This window comes from Meles meles, chromosome 10 (genome assembly GCF_922984935.1).
Source record: "Meles meles chromosome 10, mMelMel3.1 paternal haplotype, whole genome shotgun sequence".
Taxonomy (NCBI): domain Eukaryota; kingdom Metazoa; phylum Chordata; class Mammalia; order Carnivora; family Mustelidae; genus Meles; species Meles meles.
This window is the reverse complement of record NC_060075.1, coordinates 18,131,198-18,149,787: the sequence shown is the minus strand read 5'-3', so window position 1 is coordinate 18,149,787 and position 18,590 is coordinate 18,131,198. Positions and strand designations below refer to the sequence as shown.

The following is an 18,590-nucleotide window of genomic DNA, read 5'->3' as shown; positions in this document are numbered from 1 at the left end:
GGTGTGACCTTGTATCCTGGCCTCTGGCCTCATCTCTTCACTCACTGCTCTCTCCCTGACTTGAAGTCCTGACTCAAATGCTCCTTCCCCAGGAAGCCTTTCCAGTGAGGCAAAAGGCCTCTCTTGAGGCAGTGGTTCAGGGCTTAAGAATGGGCATTTGGGTCAAAACCACAATGAGATACCACCTCACACCAGTCAGAATGGCTAAAATTAACAAGTCAGGAAACGACAGATGCTGGCGAGGAGGCGGAGAAAGGGGAACCCTCCTACACTGTTGGTGGGAATGCAAGCTGGTGCAACCACTCTGGAAAACAGCATGGAGGTTCCTCAGAAAGTTGAAGATAGAGCTGCCCTATGACACAGCAATTGCACTATTGGGTATTTACCCTAAAGATACAAATGTAGTGATCCAAAGGGGCACATGCACCCGAATGTTTATGGCAGCAATGTCCACAATAGCCAAACTATGGAAAGAACCTAGATTAGATGTCCATCAACAGATGAATAGATAAAGAAGATGTTGTATGTATATACAATGGAATACTATGCAGCCATCAAAAGAAATGAAATCTTGCCATTTGCGACGACATAGATGGAACTAGAGGGTGTTATGCTTATCAAAGTAAGTCAATTGGAGAAAGACAACTATCATATGATCTCCCTGATATGAGGAAGTTGAGAGGCAACATAGGGGGGTTGGGGGTTAGGAAAAGAATAAGTGAAACAAGATGGGACTGGGAGGGAGACAAACCATAAAAGACTCTTAATCTCACAAAACAAACTGAGCATTTCCAGGGGTAGGGGAGTAGGGAGAGGGTCGTGGGGTTATGGACATTGGGGAAGGTAAAAAAAAAAAAAAGAATGGGCATTTGGGGACACCTGGGTGGCTCAGTGGTTTAAACATCTGCCTTCGGCTCAGATCATGATCTCAGCGTCCTGGGATCAAGCCCCATGCTGGCCTCCTTGTTCAGTGGGGGAGCCTGCTTCTCCCTCTACTTCTGTGTGTGCATGCTCTCTCTCTCTAGCTCCCTCTCTCAAATAAATAAAATCTTTTTTAAAAATTAGGAAAGCAAATTCAACAGCACATTAGAAGGACCATACACTGTGACCAAGTGGGATTTAGCCTTGGGATGCAAGGATGTTTCAACATGCATATACAATAAATGTGATACACCACATGAGCAAAATGAAAGATTAAAAACTGTACAATCATCTCATAGATGCAGAAAAAGACAAAAAGCATCTTTTTGTGACAAAACTCTCAACAAATTGAGTATAGAAGGAACGTACCTCAACACATAAATGACAGCAGAGATGATATGATCTGATATAGAGAAAATCCTAAAGACTCAACCAAGAAACCGTAAGTCCCAGTCAATGAACCAGTAAAGTCACAGAATGCAAACATCAGCATACCAGTTGCATTTCTATAAACTAACAACAAAATATCTGAAAATTAAAATAATCTAGTCACAATAGCATCAAAAACAATCAAATACTGAAGAATGAATTTAACCAAGGAAATGACAGATCTGTGTGCTAAAAACTGTAAGATACTGATGAAAGAAATCAAAGAAACACAAACAAATGGAAAGATATCATGGGTTCATGGATAAGATATAAAGTCAAAATGTTCATACTACCCAAAGCTGTCTACAGATTCAATGCAGTCCCTAACACAAACCCAATGGCATTTTTCGGAGAAATAGAAAAAAAAAATCCTAAAATTTGCCTGTAAATACAAAAGACCCCAAATAGCTTAAGCAATCCTGAGAAAGAAGAATAAAACTAGAGGCATGACACTTTCTGATTTCAAATGATACTACAAAGCTGTAGTAATTAAAATGGTATGGTCCTGGCATAAAATAGACACGTAGATCAATAGAACTGAATTCAGAGCCCCAAAGTAAACCCATGCATATATGGTCAGCTAATATTTGGCAAGAAAGCCTAGCATATAGATGATAGTCTCATCAATAAATGGGGTTGGGAAACCCAGAGAACCACATACAGAAGGATGAAATTGGACCTCTACCTTGCACCACTCAAAAAATTTAACATGTATTAAAGACTTAAATGTGAGATCTGAAACTATGAAAATCCTAGAAGAAGATATAGGGGGAAATCCCCTTGAAATTGGTGTTGGCAATTTTGGAGGGTATGGCACCCAAAGTACAACTAACAAAAGAGATAGTAAGCAAATGGGACTACATCAAACTAAAAAGCTTCTGCTCAGCAAAGGCAACATTTGACAAAATAGAAAAGGATCCTGCAGAATAGGATAAAATATTTATAAACCAGCTATCTGATCAGGGATTAATATCCAAAATGTATAAAGAATTTGTATGCCTCAATAATAACAGCAGTAATGATTATTAAAATGAGCAGAGACACTGAATAGACATTTCTCCCAAGAAGACTTCCAGATGGCCAACAGATCCATGAAAAGATGCTCAACATCCCTCATCATCAGGCAAATGCAAATCAAAACCACAATGAAATATCACCTCACATCTGTTAAATTCAGTTATCATAAAAAAAGATTAATAACAAGTGTTGGTAGAGATGTGCAGAAAAGGGAACCTTTGTGTGCTGTTGATGGGAACGTAAGTTGGCAAAATCACAATGGAAAACTGCATGGCGTTTCCTCAAAAAATTAAAAATAGAATCACCAGATGACCCAGCAATTCCTCTTGTATTTATGCCAAGAAACCAAAATATTAACTTGAAATGATATCTGTAGCCCATGTTCATTGTAGCATGATTGACAAGAGCTAAGATATGGAAACAAATTAAATAAGGGATGAGGGGAGAAAGAAATGTGGCGTCTATGTGGAAGGTTAATCAGCCATAAACAATGAGATCTTTCATTTGCAACAACATGGACAGACCTTGAAGGCATTATGGTAGGTGAAATATGTCAAAGAAAGACAAATATCTTATGGTACCATTCCTATGTAGAGTCTAAAAAAGCTAAAATCAGAGCGCCTGGATGGCTCAGTTGGGTAAGGGTCCAACTCTTTATTTCAGCTCGGGTCATGATCTCAGGGTTTGAGATCGAGTCCCCGCCCTTGGGCTCCATGCTGGGCATGAAGTCTCCTTAAGATTCTCTCTCTCTCGGGGCGCCTGGGTGGCTCAGTGGTTTAAGCCGCTGCCTTCGGCTCAGGTCATGATCTCGGGGTCCTGGGATCGAGTCCCACATCCGGCTCTCTGCCCTGAAGGGAGCCTGCTTCCCTCTCGCTCTCTCTGCCTGCCTCTCTGCCTACTTGTGATCTCTCTCTGTCAAATAAATAAATAAAATCTTTAAAAAAAAAAAGATTCTCTCTCTCTCATTAAGCAACCAATCAATTAATTAATAAATAGATGGATGAGTAAATGAACAAATGAATGAATGAATGAATAAAATAAGTAAAAAAATAAAAAAGCTAAATTCACAGAAATAGAGTAGGGTGGTGGTGACCAGGGTGCTCAGGGTGCAGAAAATGGGGAGATGTTCGTCAAAGAGTACAAACTTTCAGTTAAAAGATGAGTAAGTTCTAGGGATCTACACGTACAATATTGTGATTACAGTTAACCAGGCCTCCCAATTACACTTTTGAAAGTTGCTAAGAGGGTAGATCTTAAATGTTCTCACCACAAAAAAAGAAATTATAATTATGTAACATGATGGGAGTGTTAGCTCATGGTCATCCCATGGCAAATCAGAAGTGTATCAAATAAACACATTTACAGCTTAAACTTAAGCAATATTATAGTATAGTGAAGTATATCTCAGTAAAGCTGCGGGGGAGGAGGTGGGAAGAAAAATCCATGTGTTTGGAGTGCGGGGGGACAGAGACAGACACGAGGAAGACCAAGGCAAGGGCTCTACCATAAAGGGCAGTAAGGGCCCCAGAGAGGAGCTAGAATGAAATCCAGACACAAGGCATAAACGAAATGCAGTGTATATCTGTACACGGACAGTCCCGGACATTCTGCTAAGTGAGATAAGCTAGTCACAAAAGACAAATCCTATAGGCCTACACTGTTAGGAAGTCCCTAGAGTCATCGAAATCATAGAAACAGCAACTAGAATGCTGGTTGACAGGTGCTGGGGAGAAAGGGGAATAAGGACTTGTTTGATGGCTGCAGATCTCAGTTTTTCTGTTGTGTGTCTTTAACCATAATGAAAAGTATTTTTTTAAGTATCTTTCCACAGACCCTCTAGTGGCAACCGCTGTGGTAAGAAAGTAGAAGATCCTGCCTTTGCTTATTTTTCTTTCCCATCTAAGAGCTTATTTATTTAAATGTCCTCGTGACAAGACATGTGGTAAGGATTTGCCACGTCAAAATAAATTTTTTGGTTGTGTTTGTAATCCTCATAAGGAACAAGAAAAAAGGCTTGTCTCAAAGCTAACGGAAACTCAGCCCTGCCAATATTTTTATTTTAGGCCCTGAGCCCCGTGTTGGATGTCTGAGCTCCAGATCAATCAAATAAGCAATCTGAGTTGTTTGAAAAGAGACTCACAGGGGCATGATGAATGCAGGTACCTGGCCTGAAGCGGCTGTCGGCGGACTTACCCTGGTGATGCCCAGCGCCCCGACGTTCTCGCTGTAGGAGGTGGTGCCGTTCCCTGTCCCCCAGGCCCCCGCCAGCAGACAGCCGAGACCCTCGATGCCGATGCCGCGGTTGACAGCGTGCCTCGGAGGCGGGGGGGCCCCCACCAGCCGGGCACAGGCATAATAATCGCCTACGGACTCCACCATCGAGGAGATTACCCCCGCAATGATCCCAAAGACCCCAGCCAGGCTGATGGTGGGGAGGCCCCACTGTCCTGTGGGAGCGATGCAGAGGGAATGTTAAGGCAGAAGACCATGTGTTGCTGCGCCCAAAGTAACTTCTGTGCCGGAAGGGGTCTTTGGGAGGCTTGCAAGACCCGGCAGTGTATCTTCCAACCCACCACTGTCCAGAAGCTTTGGGATGGACTCCTGCCCTACCGCTCCTCCCTGAAGGCAAGCACACACCCAGACCTTGAGGGCACTGTGCACCAAAACAGCCAGCAGCCGGGCCCCTTCCTGGGCAGATCTTGAAGCATTTGGAAGCAGAGATTCTTATTCAGGGAGGCAGGAGCTCCATAGTCCATGAAGCCCAGCCAGCCCACCCTGGAACTTGGTTATTATTACACTTAAGCCAAAAGTGCTGGGAAAGGCAACCAGAAGTGGGCTAAGGGATGGCCTTGACCTCATCTTCCCAGAAATGTTCTAATTCAGGCTAAGACTCCCTTGGGTGGAATCCAACCAATCCAGGAAGAGTCCCAAAGTTCTGGCTAGAAGGTCGAGACCTCTCCTATCTGCCTGCTCTCAGGCCATGGGTTCTGAGTAACATGGAGAAGGGGAGGAGAGGAAGGTCCCGGAATGGGAGCCTTTGGTCTAACATCCCCAGAAGATTCTTAGGACAACCCAAGGGTCTCCTTCTTCTCTTAGGGGTCTCATATGGACCCCCTAGGGCCTGCTCCTCCTTGTCAGATCTTTTGGAGGAGATCCATCCTCTGCCTCTAGTCAACTCTCCATTCAGTGCTCTTGACCCCATGGACAATCCTGGAAAACACGTGTCCCTGGTAGAAAGGGGCCCTATCTTCTCATTACCTGGGTAAGGGAAGCGAAACCAAGGAGCCTGGCTCAGCACATTGCCTTTGGTGTCAGTGCGGGCCAGGTGCCCATAGGCTGTGGGGGCCGTGGGAAGGGCGTTGGTGACTGTGAGCACGAAGCAGAGAAGCCACGAGATGCAGAGCGCCAGCAGCACCTGCAGAGGGAGCCCCCTTCACTACCCTGCCCAGGGCCCCAGGCCCTGCCAACACCTCCTAGAGGTGCTGGGCCTGGGAGGGAAGTCAGGGAAGCTCTTTGAAATGAGGAAACGTTGGGTTATGGGCCCTTCCAATGCCAACAGCAATCTGTGTCATCATTAGCGCATTTAAGGAATGTAGGAAACAAACTATGGAAAAACCTTGGGTCAAATGGAGGCAGAAAGGTCTAGCAAAACGGGCACATCCTGGGTCAGAAGGATTACTGTCTGTTTCTCTTTTCAGGATTGGCTGGTCACATGACCTTGGATCAAACTCTCCGAGCCTCAGTTTCCTCATCTGTACAATGGAATGACAATCACTGTGCTGCAGAGCCTGAAGCTCTACTGATATTTAATCCCTGGGGACAGAGCCCCAGAAAGGTGCATTTTTAGCAACGTCCCCAAGTGAGGCTTGGGCACGCAGAATGGTAGGACCACCAGCCTGCAGGGCAGTAAGGGATCAGTGAGAGGCGGAAGTATCTTTTTACAACGTGAAATGTGGCTCACAGTGGAATTAAAGCTGAAAACATACTGTGTGGTTGGCAGCCACACAGATCTCACACCGAGATGCAAATCCAGCAGAGCAGTGTCTGCAAAGGGAGGGACCAGCCCCATTGCAATGGGTCCAGATTACCCACGAGCCACCAAGACCTTGAGCTGAGCAACCAGCTCATCAGTTTGTATAATTAGCCATGAACCTTGCTATGGGGATGGCCCCAGGAACGTATGACAAGGCTGTCCCACACGGGTGCCCAGAGCAGCGACCTAGGGCAGGGTTCTCTGCTCTGGGGTGAGAAGCTTCACGAAAAATGGGTACTGCATTACACCAAAAGCTGGGGAGTGTTCCCATGGACTGGGGGGTTCCCCTTGACCTCCTTGTACAGCAGAGAGGTGGGGGTCAGGGAGGAGAGGATCTGCCCATGGGGAAGCATTTGCCTTGGGGACCTTCTGGGAGTGAGAGAGGCTGACCCTGACCCTCACCCTCCGGGCGAGTCCACTAAGAAGGGAAGTGCTTCTTACTGGAAGCATGGGGAGTGCTTCTTACCGGGAAGACCTGAAACAGGTAGAACTTAGACGTGTGGCACTTCTTTCCTCCATAAAACGGCACAGGCACGGCGACGTTTTTCAGGTACTGAGAAAACAGTACGATGAGGAAGATGGTCCTGAAACAGAAACAAGCCACGCCCAGGCTGGCAAGCTGGGGCTCGTCCTGAGCAAGGGTCCAGGAAGTTGGGCCACCATGCATCTCTGGAAGGGGGTGGCCGGGGCCACACCAGGAGGGTCCCCAAGGAAGAAGGTCTCATCCCTGAGAAGGTGGGTTGTTCCCTTTCAGAGCTGCTGGTGGCTGGAGAGGAGTACCGGGAAGGGGGACTATTCCTCTCTGTGGGTCAGCTGCTGGACAGATCCCAGCAGGTGGAGAGAGTAAGGCCAGAGTCAGAGACTGTCTTCTCTCCCAGGTCATTCTGCAAGTCCTCGTGGGCAGACCATCACAGCAACATGAATGAGTGCATCCAGCGCCAACCCCAAGTCCCTTCGAGGCTCTGTGGAAGTGCCTAAGGCCTCTTCTTTCCCTAAAGCCTTCCTGATCCTCCCAGCTGGCTGTCATGGCCCCCTTCCCTGGACCATGCATGGCATTCTATGATTGTCATCACTGTCTCCTGGTGTCACAGCTCCTAGGACCCAAGGCTCCTCTCTCTCCTACACTATAAGATTACGGAGAGCTGGAGCCCTGTCTTTGCACCCTTCCCGGGTGCCAGAGGTCTACAAAGATTGGCTCAATGAAAACCTAGCAGGCAGAGGACCCGCAGTATCAATATTTTGTAAACACAACACTAAGTATTCTTACATACTGCCCACCATGAACTCATTGTTTTTGAGGACTAATCATGTAATAAATAGTAGTGGTATCTGTAAACCACAAGAGTTTGCCAATATCCAGAACACATTATTCTCACTGGGTGATTTTCCACCGGAAAGAACTGAGCTGCCGTTCCATTCCCAGGGAGTACTTACACGGCGGCAATCCCCCAGTGGACCCCAGCGTTACTGCCCGCAGAATCAAAGAGAGGCAAGGCCACCAAGGAGATGGTCGGAGCGATGGTCAAGGGGCCAATGAAGCGCATGAGAAACCCAATGAGGCCTGAGAATCCTACTAGCATCTGGACACAGGATGCAACCATAATGGCGCCCTGCAACTGGAGAGAGAAAGTACAGCTCAGACACCATGAAGCTTGCAGAAACTGTGGGCCTCAGCCCAGCCCGGGCCGTCATGGCAGACCCAGGGGCACAGTCCACTTCTCAGCCTGGGCCCCCTCCCCAAGGGGGAACCCTCAGAGGCACTGCAGGATCAAAGCTGAATCCCAGAGCGACGGAGGCAAGGAGAGTCCTGTCCTTGCTCCTCTCTCCAGTTCTGGATTTCCAACTACCTGTTGGATGTTTTCACTTCATTTGAAGGTTTTCTGGAAATAGACTCCAGAAGTATTTATTGGTCATGGTGACAATCGTGGTGATGTCTAACGTCACTCCATAGCGTGTTGAACCTCTTGCTGCCTTATTTTTCTGTGTTCCCACTTTCTATTGCAAGAGTTGGCAAAAAAAAAAAATTTTTTTTTTTTTCCGTAAAGGACCACATAGTGAATACTTTAGGCTGGATGGGCCATATGGGCTCTGTCGAAACTTTCCCAGACAAGTTGTGAACAAATGAGCCTCACTGTGTTCCAATAACATTTCATGTGTAGATACTGAAATTAGAATTTCATATAATTCTGACACATCATGAAATCGTAGTCTTCTTTTCCAACCACTTAAAGTGTAAAAGCATTCTTAACTTGTGAGCTATATAAAAACAAGCAGCAGCCCAGATCTCCTTCCTGGACTGTAGTTTGCCAACCCCTACTCGACTGGACCGATTGAATTTACTTAATGGCTCCTTTCTTACTCTCCTAGTTTGGATGTTATGCATTCTATTTTATCCCTGAAAACTTTTCCTTATTTTAAAGTCTGCTCTTTCTGGAAGTAAAAGATTAGTGTTCCAGTGTTTCAGAAAGAGTTGATTAGTGTTGGCATGGTATATTTTCCTTCATCCACTTACTTTCGATCTCTTTGTGTCTTTATATTTATCTTTTAGAGATATTTATTTATTTGTCAGAGAGAGCGCAAGCACAAGCAAGGGGAGCAGCAGGCAGAGGGAGAAGCGGGAGGCTTCCTGCTGAGCAGGGATCGGATCCCAGGACCCAGGATCATGACCTGAGCCGAGGCAGACGCTTCACCAACTGAGCCACCCAGGCGTTCCCATGTGTCTTCATTTAAAGTAGGCTTCTTACAGACAACATATAGTCAGGTCACCTGAATTTTCTATCCCCTCTGACAGTCTCTGTCATTTAGTTGGTACATTTAATCCGCTGACATTCAACTACATAGTTGGGTTGATATCTACCATACTCATTACTGTTTTCTACTTGCTCACCTTGTTCTTTGTTCCTATTTTTGTCTTCCTCTCTTTTTGTAGTTTTATTTTTTTAAAAGATTTTATTTATTTATTTGACAGAGAGAGAGATCACAAGTAGGCAGAGAGGCAGGCAGAGAGAGAGGGGGAAGCAGGCTCCCCGCTGAGCAGAGAGCCCAATGCGGGGCTCGATCCTAGGACCCTGGGACCATGACCTGAGCCGAAGGCAGAGGCTTTAACCCACTGCACCACCCAGGCACCCCTCTTTTTGTAGTTTTCATTGAGCATTTCGTAGGGTTCCATTTTTTCTCCTCTCTTACCGTATCAGTTATACTAATTTTTTTTTTACCTTTTTGAGTGGTTGCCCTAGAATTTGCAATGTACTTTTACAACTAATCCAAGTCCACTTTCAAAGAACACTATGCCAATTCATGGGTAGTCTGAGCACCTTATAATAACAAAATAATTTAAATCCCTCCTTCTAATCCCTTCTGTCATTGCTATCACTCATTTCACTTATATCTAAGGACACATAAGTAGGTACATTAAAACCTACCATGATACTGAATGGTGAAGTTTGAACTGGTCTAAGGTGTTGAAAACTGAACTTGCCTTCTCTTCCCGGTTTCTTACTGTCTCTGCTACCACCATGTCCTTAAACTAGAACCACTGTTGACTTTCACTTCCCCATTACTTGAGCCCAGTAAGTAACAACCTTCCTGTTGGTCCCGCATTTGCATCACCTTCACTGGGGACTAGTGTAAGGAGACGGACGTGGTGTGCTGACCACCAGTGGTTTCAGTCCTTGAGATGTGTGTGGATAAATACAGTTGAACAGGGAGACGCTACCTTAAATTCCAGTAGCCTAGTTATGTGAATTCAACCAATCAATCCAATTAATGAAAGGAGGCTGAAATTTGCAAGGACTTTCTCGGACTTTACAGCATTGGTGAAACGCATCAGACCAGCAGATGGAGCTCAACTGCCACAGATAAGGATCCGGGTTTGGCTCACCGGGTTTGGCTCACCGTGTCAGACCCTTGGAGATAACGTGGGAAAAAAATAGTGGAGACTATTGTCCTGGGGCAAAAGGAATCCCTGCCCTGGGCCCTGGGTTTCAGAGCAGGAGTTGGCAAACTTTTTCTGTAAAAAGCCAGATAGTAAATATTTTAGACTTTGGGAGCCATGTGTGCCTTGTACCACATATTCTTTTCTTCTTTTTTAAAAAACTTTTTAAAAAAGATTTTATTTATTTATTTATTTGTCAGAGAGAAGGAGAGAGAGAGCACACAAGCAGGCAGAAAGGCAGAGAGGGAAGCAGGCTCCCTGCTGAGCAAGGAGCCCGATGTGGGACTTGATCCCAGGTCCCTGGGATCGTGACCTGAGCCGAAGGCAGCGGCTTAACCCACTGTTAAACAACCTTTTAAAATGTAAAAACCATTCTTAGTGCGTGAGTCGTTAAAAAACAGACCTTGGGCTGGGCTTGGTCCCAGAGCCAAAGTTTTCATATTCCTTCAAAGGACTTTAAAGGACTCTGTATATCATAAACACAAAAATAAACAATACAGGTATTAAAGAGAATATGGTATCTCTGCCACTTGGGGTCACATGTTTAACACAGGTACAGCATGACCCATATCCCTAAACACCTCCCTCGCTATTAATACTGTTCAAGCCCCAGGGAAATTATTTTCCAGAACTCTTGCCCGGTGTCCTCGAAACACAAGGCAACGGCTTCCGAATGCACCGAAGGTTTGTGAGTTGTGCTATGACAGGGCTAGAGGCAGATGCTTCATTAGGACGCAGGGAAGACTTGAGCAGACATGCTTAGGTAGGAGAAGAGACAAATGAATGCGTCAGATCTTTCTTCTTGGATAACGTGCAGGCAAGAGATTCCTGCAGAAGAAATTCCAGAGCTCAGCAGGTCTGCGTGCAAGGGAAACCTTCCCTGGTGTCTAGCAGAGCAGGGTGAGGAACCCCCACTTCTTGTTCTTTGCTTGGTTTTAATTTGGATCTAATGAAGCCAAATATGGGCTCCCCGGGGGGGGGGGTCAGCAAAAACAAACAAATAGACAAACACCCACAAGCCGTGCACGTGTTCTGTGACTCATTCTGTCGACGGCCTCATAAAACCAGGCTTCCTGAAGAAGCACAGCCTAATTTGGAGAAGGCACTACAACACATGGCATCTGAGATTGGCCAGTGTATCTGGCAAAAATCCAGGACCCACCAGCTTGACAAGTGAAATTCTTAGGGAATATCTTGGTCCAGAGCTCCCACGGGAGTGTTCTTTAAAGATTCAAGAGTCTGAGTCTAACCTGAGATTAAAAGGAAGCACAAGGCCTTGAGGGGGTGATGGAGGGACTGAGCACTTTTGGCCTCTCCGAGCACAGGTGTGTGCAAAAAGGCTGCTTCTGAAAGGGAAGAAGAACCGCAGAAGGTTCAGGCTGACACTCGCGGGTCTGGCTCAGATGGATGTCCTCTGCCCTCGCAGCTCAGTGCTCCCTGAGGTATCACGGAACCCACATTGAATAAGGATGGACCCTGGCAGAAGCCGGGAGCTTCCGCTCTGCCATGGGGCTTCCGGTGAGGCTGGGTTCTGGTGCAGCTCTCCACCCCCTCCCTTTCACAGACCATTACTAACTAGTCCGCCCTGTTTGGAATTAGACCACTAGTGAATAGCATCAGAGACCCGAACCGTATCTCGAGTAGGGCCAAAAAAACATTCAAGTTTTTGCTTGATTATAGGAACTAGTGATAGGCTCCTGGGAGGCTCAGTCAGTTAAATTTCCGCCTTTGGCTCGGGTCATGATCCCAGAGTCCTGGCATCGAGTCCCGCGTCAGGCTCCTTGCTCAGCTGGGGGCCTGCTTCTCCCTCTGCCGCTCCCCCTGCTTGTGTACACACACACACACACACACTCTCTCTCTCTCTCTCTCAAAAATAAATAAATAAAATCTTTTTTAAAAAATAAAGGAAATAGTTATGGTCAGGCAAAGAAAAGGCAGGTACGCAGGAGGGGTTCCTAGGATTCATGAGCAAGTGACAGTCCCTCCCACCCAGGACAGACATTACCTCACAAGGTAACCTAATTCAAGCAACAAAGACTTGAGTTTCACCATGTGAGTCCCTGAATTCAGAGAGCATGGGCGCCGCTCACCTAATGGAGAAAGGGGGAGGCTGTTAGAGTATTTAACACTACCACAGAAGGCCCTTGGTGGGAAAAAGGAAAGCAAGTCTAAACGCAGCCTGTGGGCTGAGTTATGTGTGATACTACGCACGCACATAAATGCCCAGGGTTGCCTCTGTGGGCTCGGGGCGAGGCCAACGACTAGCAGTTTGGTCTGACAAGTGGATCATGCACAGCTCTGTTGAAATTTTACCTTGTGTGGGATAGGAGTTTATAGTTAAATCTCAAATTCTGGTGGTTCATGGTGATGGCCCTGAGTCTTAAAAAGAGGGAGGAAGTATGACCTTGAATGTAGTCACGAGGGTCTATGAGTTGATACCTTGGGCCATGAACCACGCGCACGGGGCCCCCAAACAACAGAATCCCCATCTCTGTCTGAAGGCACTTGCATTGCCCACAGTGGTCCAGACTGTCAACAGCAATGGGCACGTGTGCCTTTGGTGGGAGAATAAGAGAGCATGTGGCCCATCGCGGAGCTGGCAGTCTGCCCACGCCTGACATTTCACAGAGTATGGAAGGATTTTGTATTTTTTAAAACTGGTATTCACGGTGTTGCTGGTTTGAGCTTTGCCTATTCTGCAACTGAGGACCCGGCCCAAACTACTGTGAAAAAGACTTGGCCACCCAGATTGCCCAACAGCATGAACATCAACGTCTGCAGCAGGCAGCTCAAGGATTTCTTGGCCTCCCTCGCCACGTGAGCCAGTTCTTACAACACATCTCCTCCTGTGTGTACCTCTACACATCCCGTTGGTTCTGCTCCTCCGGCGATCCCTGACTGGCACACACCCTATGATTTGGCCAGCCCACTCCTACATGTCTGTTTGGTGGAAATACATAGATATGTTCATCTAAAAGTACCAAGGACACAGACATCCATAGCAATACCATCTATAGCAGCCAGTAACTGGAAACGACCCTTAAACACAGTTTGGATAACAGCAGAATAGAGAAGTAAATTAGTGTGTAATTACGTAACAGAACGCTACTCAGTAAAGAGAATGAAGAGTCTACCCTACGTATAACAGTGGGGAGGACTCTTATAAAAACCATGGTGAACGAAGAAGGCAGACACAAACTAGTATGTTCTGAGGAGTTCTGTATAGTAAGTTCAAAACCAGGTGAAACTCATCGATGGAAACTCATCAGTTTCTTGATCCAGTTGCTGGTAACAGGAGCAGGTTCAGCTTGGGAAATTTCTCGTGTTATTTTCTATATGTCCTAATTAAAATCTTAAGGTTCATTTACAAAGGGACAAGTGCAGACTTTGGAAGGAGGTGAGAGAAAAACAGAAGTAGAGCAAGATTACCAAAGCACATCGTCGTAGTGTGACATCGCCCAGTCCACCTCCCCTTGCCCCGTTACCTCGCGGATCCTCTTCTGCCATTCCTCGGTGAACTCAGGAGAGCTGGTGTTCACCAGACTGGCATTGAATGTCCACTCCGGGCACTTCCAAGCGGGAAGGGAGAGCATGGCCAGGGAGGGTGCCACGAAAGCAAACGTCCCTCCCTGGAGAATGGGCAGCCTGGAGGAGGGGGACAAGGAAGCAGTTACCCACAAGAGCTGTTAGCACGGGTCTGAAACTGGGTGCAGTGGTGGTTCTTTAATCCCAACCCCTAGCCTGATTTACAGGCCATCCATGACCCAGTTGGTCTCTGTACACAGGGAGCTCCTGCCGGGCTCCAAGTCAGACCCAGGAACCCTGCCAAACCTTGGACAGATAACATGTCTACCCCGGTCCCAGAGAATCTTCCTCAGAGCCCAGGATAAAAACACAGCTCCTACGGGGAGTTCTCCCACCAAGAGATGCACAGCCTAAAATTTGGGTTGCCCGACTCCTTTGTGTCTCCAAAATGATCAGCAATCCCAGACCTTGATCTCCAAGCTTCCTTTTTATCACATGGACAGAACAGTTTTTAGGTCAATTATCAGGGAAAGATCCTTCCATCCAGGCCCTTCTGACTCCTGCTCAGCCTCTCCCTCTGGCCTCTGAGAACTTCTAGAACTTTCTTCCCTTTGAAATAAATGCAGCCTGATAAGTCAACCTCCAACAAGCCTCTCTTATTAGATCAGAAGCTATCTGGGCTAGCCTAGTCTGCCCACCCACGACATTAATATTGGGGAAGGGTGGCACAGAGGCACCCCAGCGCTTTGCTACACCCAGTTCAGTTATTTTTTCTTCACAGTATAAGAAAGGTATACTCAGAATTTCACAAAAACCTCTTGGAGGATTATTCTTGAGAATGACTCAGTACATCCTATGTAATGAAAATGTAAATTTGATGGAAGAGTTCTGCTGCCTAAGTGGCCTTGGTATCTTGAACATGAGAGTCGATGATGCCTGGGCATCAGGCTGAGAGGAGTTGGTGGGCTTGTCTAGGACTGTGCCAGGTACAGGGTGTACTTAAAACTCCAGGGGATTCTAGTGTGCAGCCAGGGTGGAGGACAGCTGATCGATCTCCGTAAGTCTAAACCCACAAGGCTCCACAGTAGAGTAGAATACATCGCCCACACAAGGCAGGAATATACAGGGGGTGGGTATGTGCGAATACTTTTTCAATTGAAAAATTATGACTCTAAGTATCTTTTTAAAAAAGATTTTATTTATTTATTTGACAGAGAGAGAGAGAGAGAGAGAGAGAACACAAGCAGGCAGAGCAGCAGGCAGAGGGAGAGAGAAAAGCAGGCTCCTCGCCGAGCAAGGAGCCCGATGCGGGACTCGATCCCAGGACCTCAGGATCATAACCTGAGCCAAAGGCAGCTGCTCAACCGACTAGGCTACCCAGGCCTCCCATGACTTTAAATATCTTGACAGAGAAGGGAAACATGCTCTACTTTGATCTTTAAAAAATCCCCTTGAGCTTTCAAAGTGAACATATAAACCTTTGTATATGGATATAACCAGAGTGACATGAAACAGAACCTGTGTGGTAATTTTTTGTTGTAATTCCATACGCGCGTTGCACTCATTCACCAAGTGTCTATTGAGGATCTGCTCTGTGGTGGGCAGTGGCTGCCATGATACTGAGGACACCACGGCGAGTGAAACCAAACTCCCATTTACATTCTGGGGACACACATCTCAGCCTCAGACTAACAAAGCAACCACTTCCAATAACTTACTCTCAAGGATTACTTTAAACACCTCACCTCATGACGATGCTCACATACAGTCTGCCATGTCCATTCTACTGGGTTCCACAAGGGCAGGGATTCATTATCTTTCATTCCCATCCCTCCCACGCTGAGCCTGGTGCCCCCCAAAAACCTGCCAACATTGGGCTTATCCTTTTGTTTTTTGGCATGGAATGAAGTCCTAACAAAGGTTATTTTGCATTTCATTAAGCTAGGAGAGATGTGCACTCATTCGTGTGATATAATGTCTGTTCTCTAGGAACTGTCTGCTCATTACATAGGGTTTGGATACAGTCAAAATATACTTGTAACAATTCTAGGATAGTGAGCTTTCTTTTCATTAAAAAAAAAAAAAAAGCTTTCTGTTACTATATGCAGGAATTCGTCCCCAGTTCAGAAATCATTAAAGAGAGCATTTCCAAATTTTCAAGCAGTTGAGCTCCTTTCTAATTCTGTTCATGTTATTTTCTTCCAAGATGATTACATGTCATTGGGAAAATATGATACATGGACTTTCTGCCTTTTGGTAATTGCTAAACATCTTTTATGTCCAAGAGCAAGATGAATTTTTTTTCACTTATTTGTCTAAGGGTATTATCATGTTCTACCTTTAGGTTCACACTATGTATCCATAAATTTTTCCCTTGTTATTTTATCCTTACACCTTCCAGTTCCATTTTCTATTCCTTCTGCCCCATTCCCACCCCCATTTTATTAGGTATAACTTTTTTTTAAGATTTATTTTAGAGAGGGAGTGCATGAGTGCGAGCAGGGGAGGAGCAAAGAGGGAGGTAGAGAGAGGGATAGAGAGAGGGAATCTCCAGCAGACTCTGTGCTGAGTGTGGAGCCCATGGTGGGGCTTGATCCCATGATCCTGAGACCATGACCCAAGCCAAAACCAAGAGTTGGATGCTTAATGGACTGAGCCACCCAGACACCCCAGATATAACTTCTTATCAGTACTCTTTTGGTATATAGATGAGAGAGAGAGAGAGGGAGGGAGAGAGAGAGAGAGAGAGAGAGAGATCTACATACACACCTTGCATTTCTGCTAGTTCTTCCTTTATGCATGTCCCCAGTATGTGTATAGGGTATGTGCACTCAGTACTATTCTAGGCTTTTGTTGTTGTATGTATGTCTTACATTGGGTGGTGACCTTGATGCATATCTATGTTCTTTTCAACTTCCTGATTCATTTTTTTATCTGCTACCATGATGACAACCTCTATATTTTTAAAATCTGCACAAGTATGATTCACTATTATTCTACATCTGCCTTCTGACTTGTATGTTTCTCTTATAAACTATAGACTGTTGATTTGGAACCAACTCAACATTTTAGATCTGGAAGAGCCTCTTGAAGCATATCCAGCTCGGTCTTGTCATTTGTATAGGTAGAGGATCTGGGCCTGAGGTCAGAGAGTTAACCAGGAGGAGTGCTCAGGGCTCCTCCCTCTTCATCCAGGTTCCTCGCTGCCCTGTGACACTGAGAAAGAGCCGGAACACACCCACAGCAAGTTTAAATCCAGCTCTACCTCCTATCCATTGTGTGACCTAGGCATGCTGCCCAACTTCTGCAAGCCTCAGTGTCTTTGACAAAATAAGGTCCCCTCACTGGGGAGTAGCCATGAAGATTAAATACATATAAATGTGGAGGCCAGTGCCTGGGGCCCAGAAGAGCTCAGCAGACAGCAGTTATTGTCATTACTTTATGACTCCCTCAGAAATGTGTGGGTACTTCCCGAGAAGGTGGTGTACGTTACGACATTTTCTTTTGTGTTTTCTCTTACAGATGCTCTATTGTGGCCTTTTTTTTTTTTTTTAAAGATTTTATTTATTTATTTATTTATTTGACAGACAGAGATCACACGTAGGCAGAGAGGCAGGCAGAGAGAGAGAGAGGAGGAAGCAGGCTCCCCGCTGAGCAGAGAGCCCGATGTGGGGCTCAATCCCAGGACCCTGAGATCATGACCTGAGCCGAAGGCAGAGGCTTTAACCCACTGAGCCACCCAGGCGCCCCTATTGTGGGCTTTTTTAAAAAAACTGTTGTTTGGCATTCCCAACTCTTGCAGATGGGTTCTCCAAGATTTGTTTTTCTGCATCCCTTGTTTTCTTTTGTGTTGTTGGAATCCCTGTGCTCGGGCTGGTCCAAGGCTGTGTCTTTGCATTCATTACCCCCTTGCTCTGTGGCCCGTTGTACTCAGCCCTGCAGGTCGTACAGCGTCACCTGCACAGAGCTTCAAAGCCTCCACTCTATTTCTCTTCCAGCAGATGCTATCTCTGTACTGTAGGGGCTTGTGCTAACCTTTAAAGGTTAATGTCTGAGGCACAGCTCTCTTCGTATGATGTCACAACACGTGTCTGTTGGGATGGAGTTGCTTCTGTTGGATCTACTCATCACTTTGAAGCTTATTACTCTAGTATTGTTGCTGGACCTATTTCAGAGGTCCCCCTTCCCGGGTTCTTCTTGTTTTTGTTACATTTGATTTGAAAGAGGTGCTCTGACCATGCCCCACAAGTTCCAACACGCTATGTATTACTTTGAACATTTACACGTCACCTTGTGTCAAATAGGATTTAAGGGACTTACAATTGTATTACAATATAGTAAGGACCTACCGCTCTATACTCAGATCACCCAGTTTCACTTTCCCGCTATTCCTCTCCTCCTCCCAGCCCCACTTGCTACATTCCCAGCCTCATGAAACGTTACAGGAAGAGCCAGTCTGGGCTCAGAGTAGGATCTGGCTGCAACTCTCCATTGCTGCCCTCACAACAACTGGTTAAAAAATGTGGGCAGACTCTCCCAGGGCATCCTACTCCTTCCACTCGTCCCTGTCTCGTGTGGATGCTCGAGTCTGAAGAAGAGAAGATGCTCTGCATCTTCATCAACAATGTCATCAACAATGACTTGCAAGTTTCCTAAGAAAAGGTTAAACGTCAAAATCTGTATATTACATGTCTTATGGGACAGGTATATTGGGTTGACAGGGCCCGAGGA

General features: G+C 46.0%; 1 protein-coding gene across 3 annotated transcripts in view; it reads right to left on the bottom strand.

Moving 5' to 3' along the window:
- Nucleotides 1-18,590, bottom strand: part of LOC123951460 (solute carrier family 23 member 2-like) — a 50,946-nt gene that overhangs the window by 8,083 nt on the left and 24,273 nt on the right. For all 3 annotated transcript variants that reach the window (XM_046020196.1, XM_046020197.1, XM_046020195.1), the window contains exons 4-8: nt 13,820-13,979; nt 7,835-8,016; nt 6,867-6,984; nt 5,626-5,782; nt 4,561-4,814 (exon numbers count right to left, since the gene is read on the bottom strand). In XM_046020196.1, coding sequence (XP_045876152.1) covers nt 4,561-4,814; nt 5,626-5,782; nt 6,867-6,984; nt 7,835-8,016; nt 13,820-13,979 — 871 coding nt within the window. The remainder of the gene's footprint in view (nt 1-4,560; nt 4,815-5,625; nt 5,783-6,866; nt 6,985-7,834; nt 8,017-13,819; nt 13,980-18,590) is intronic.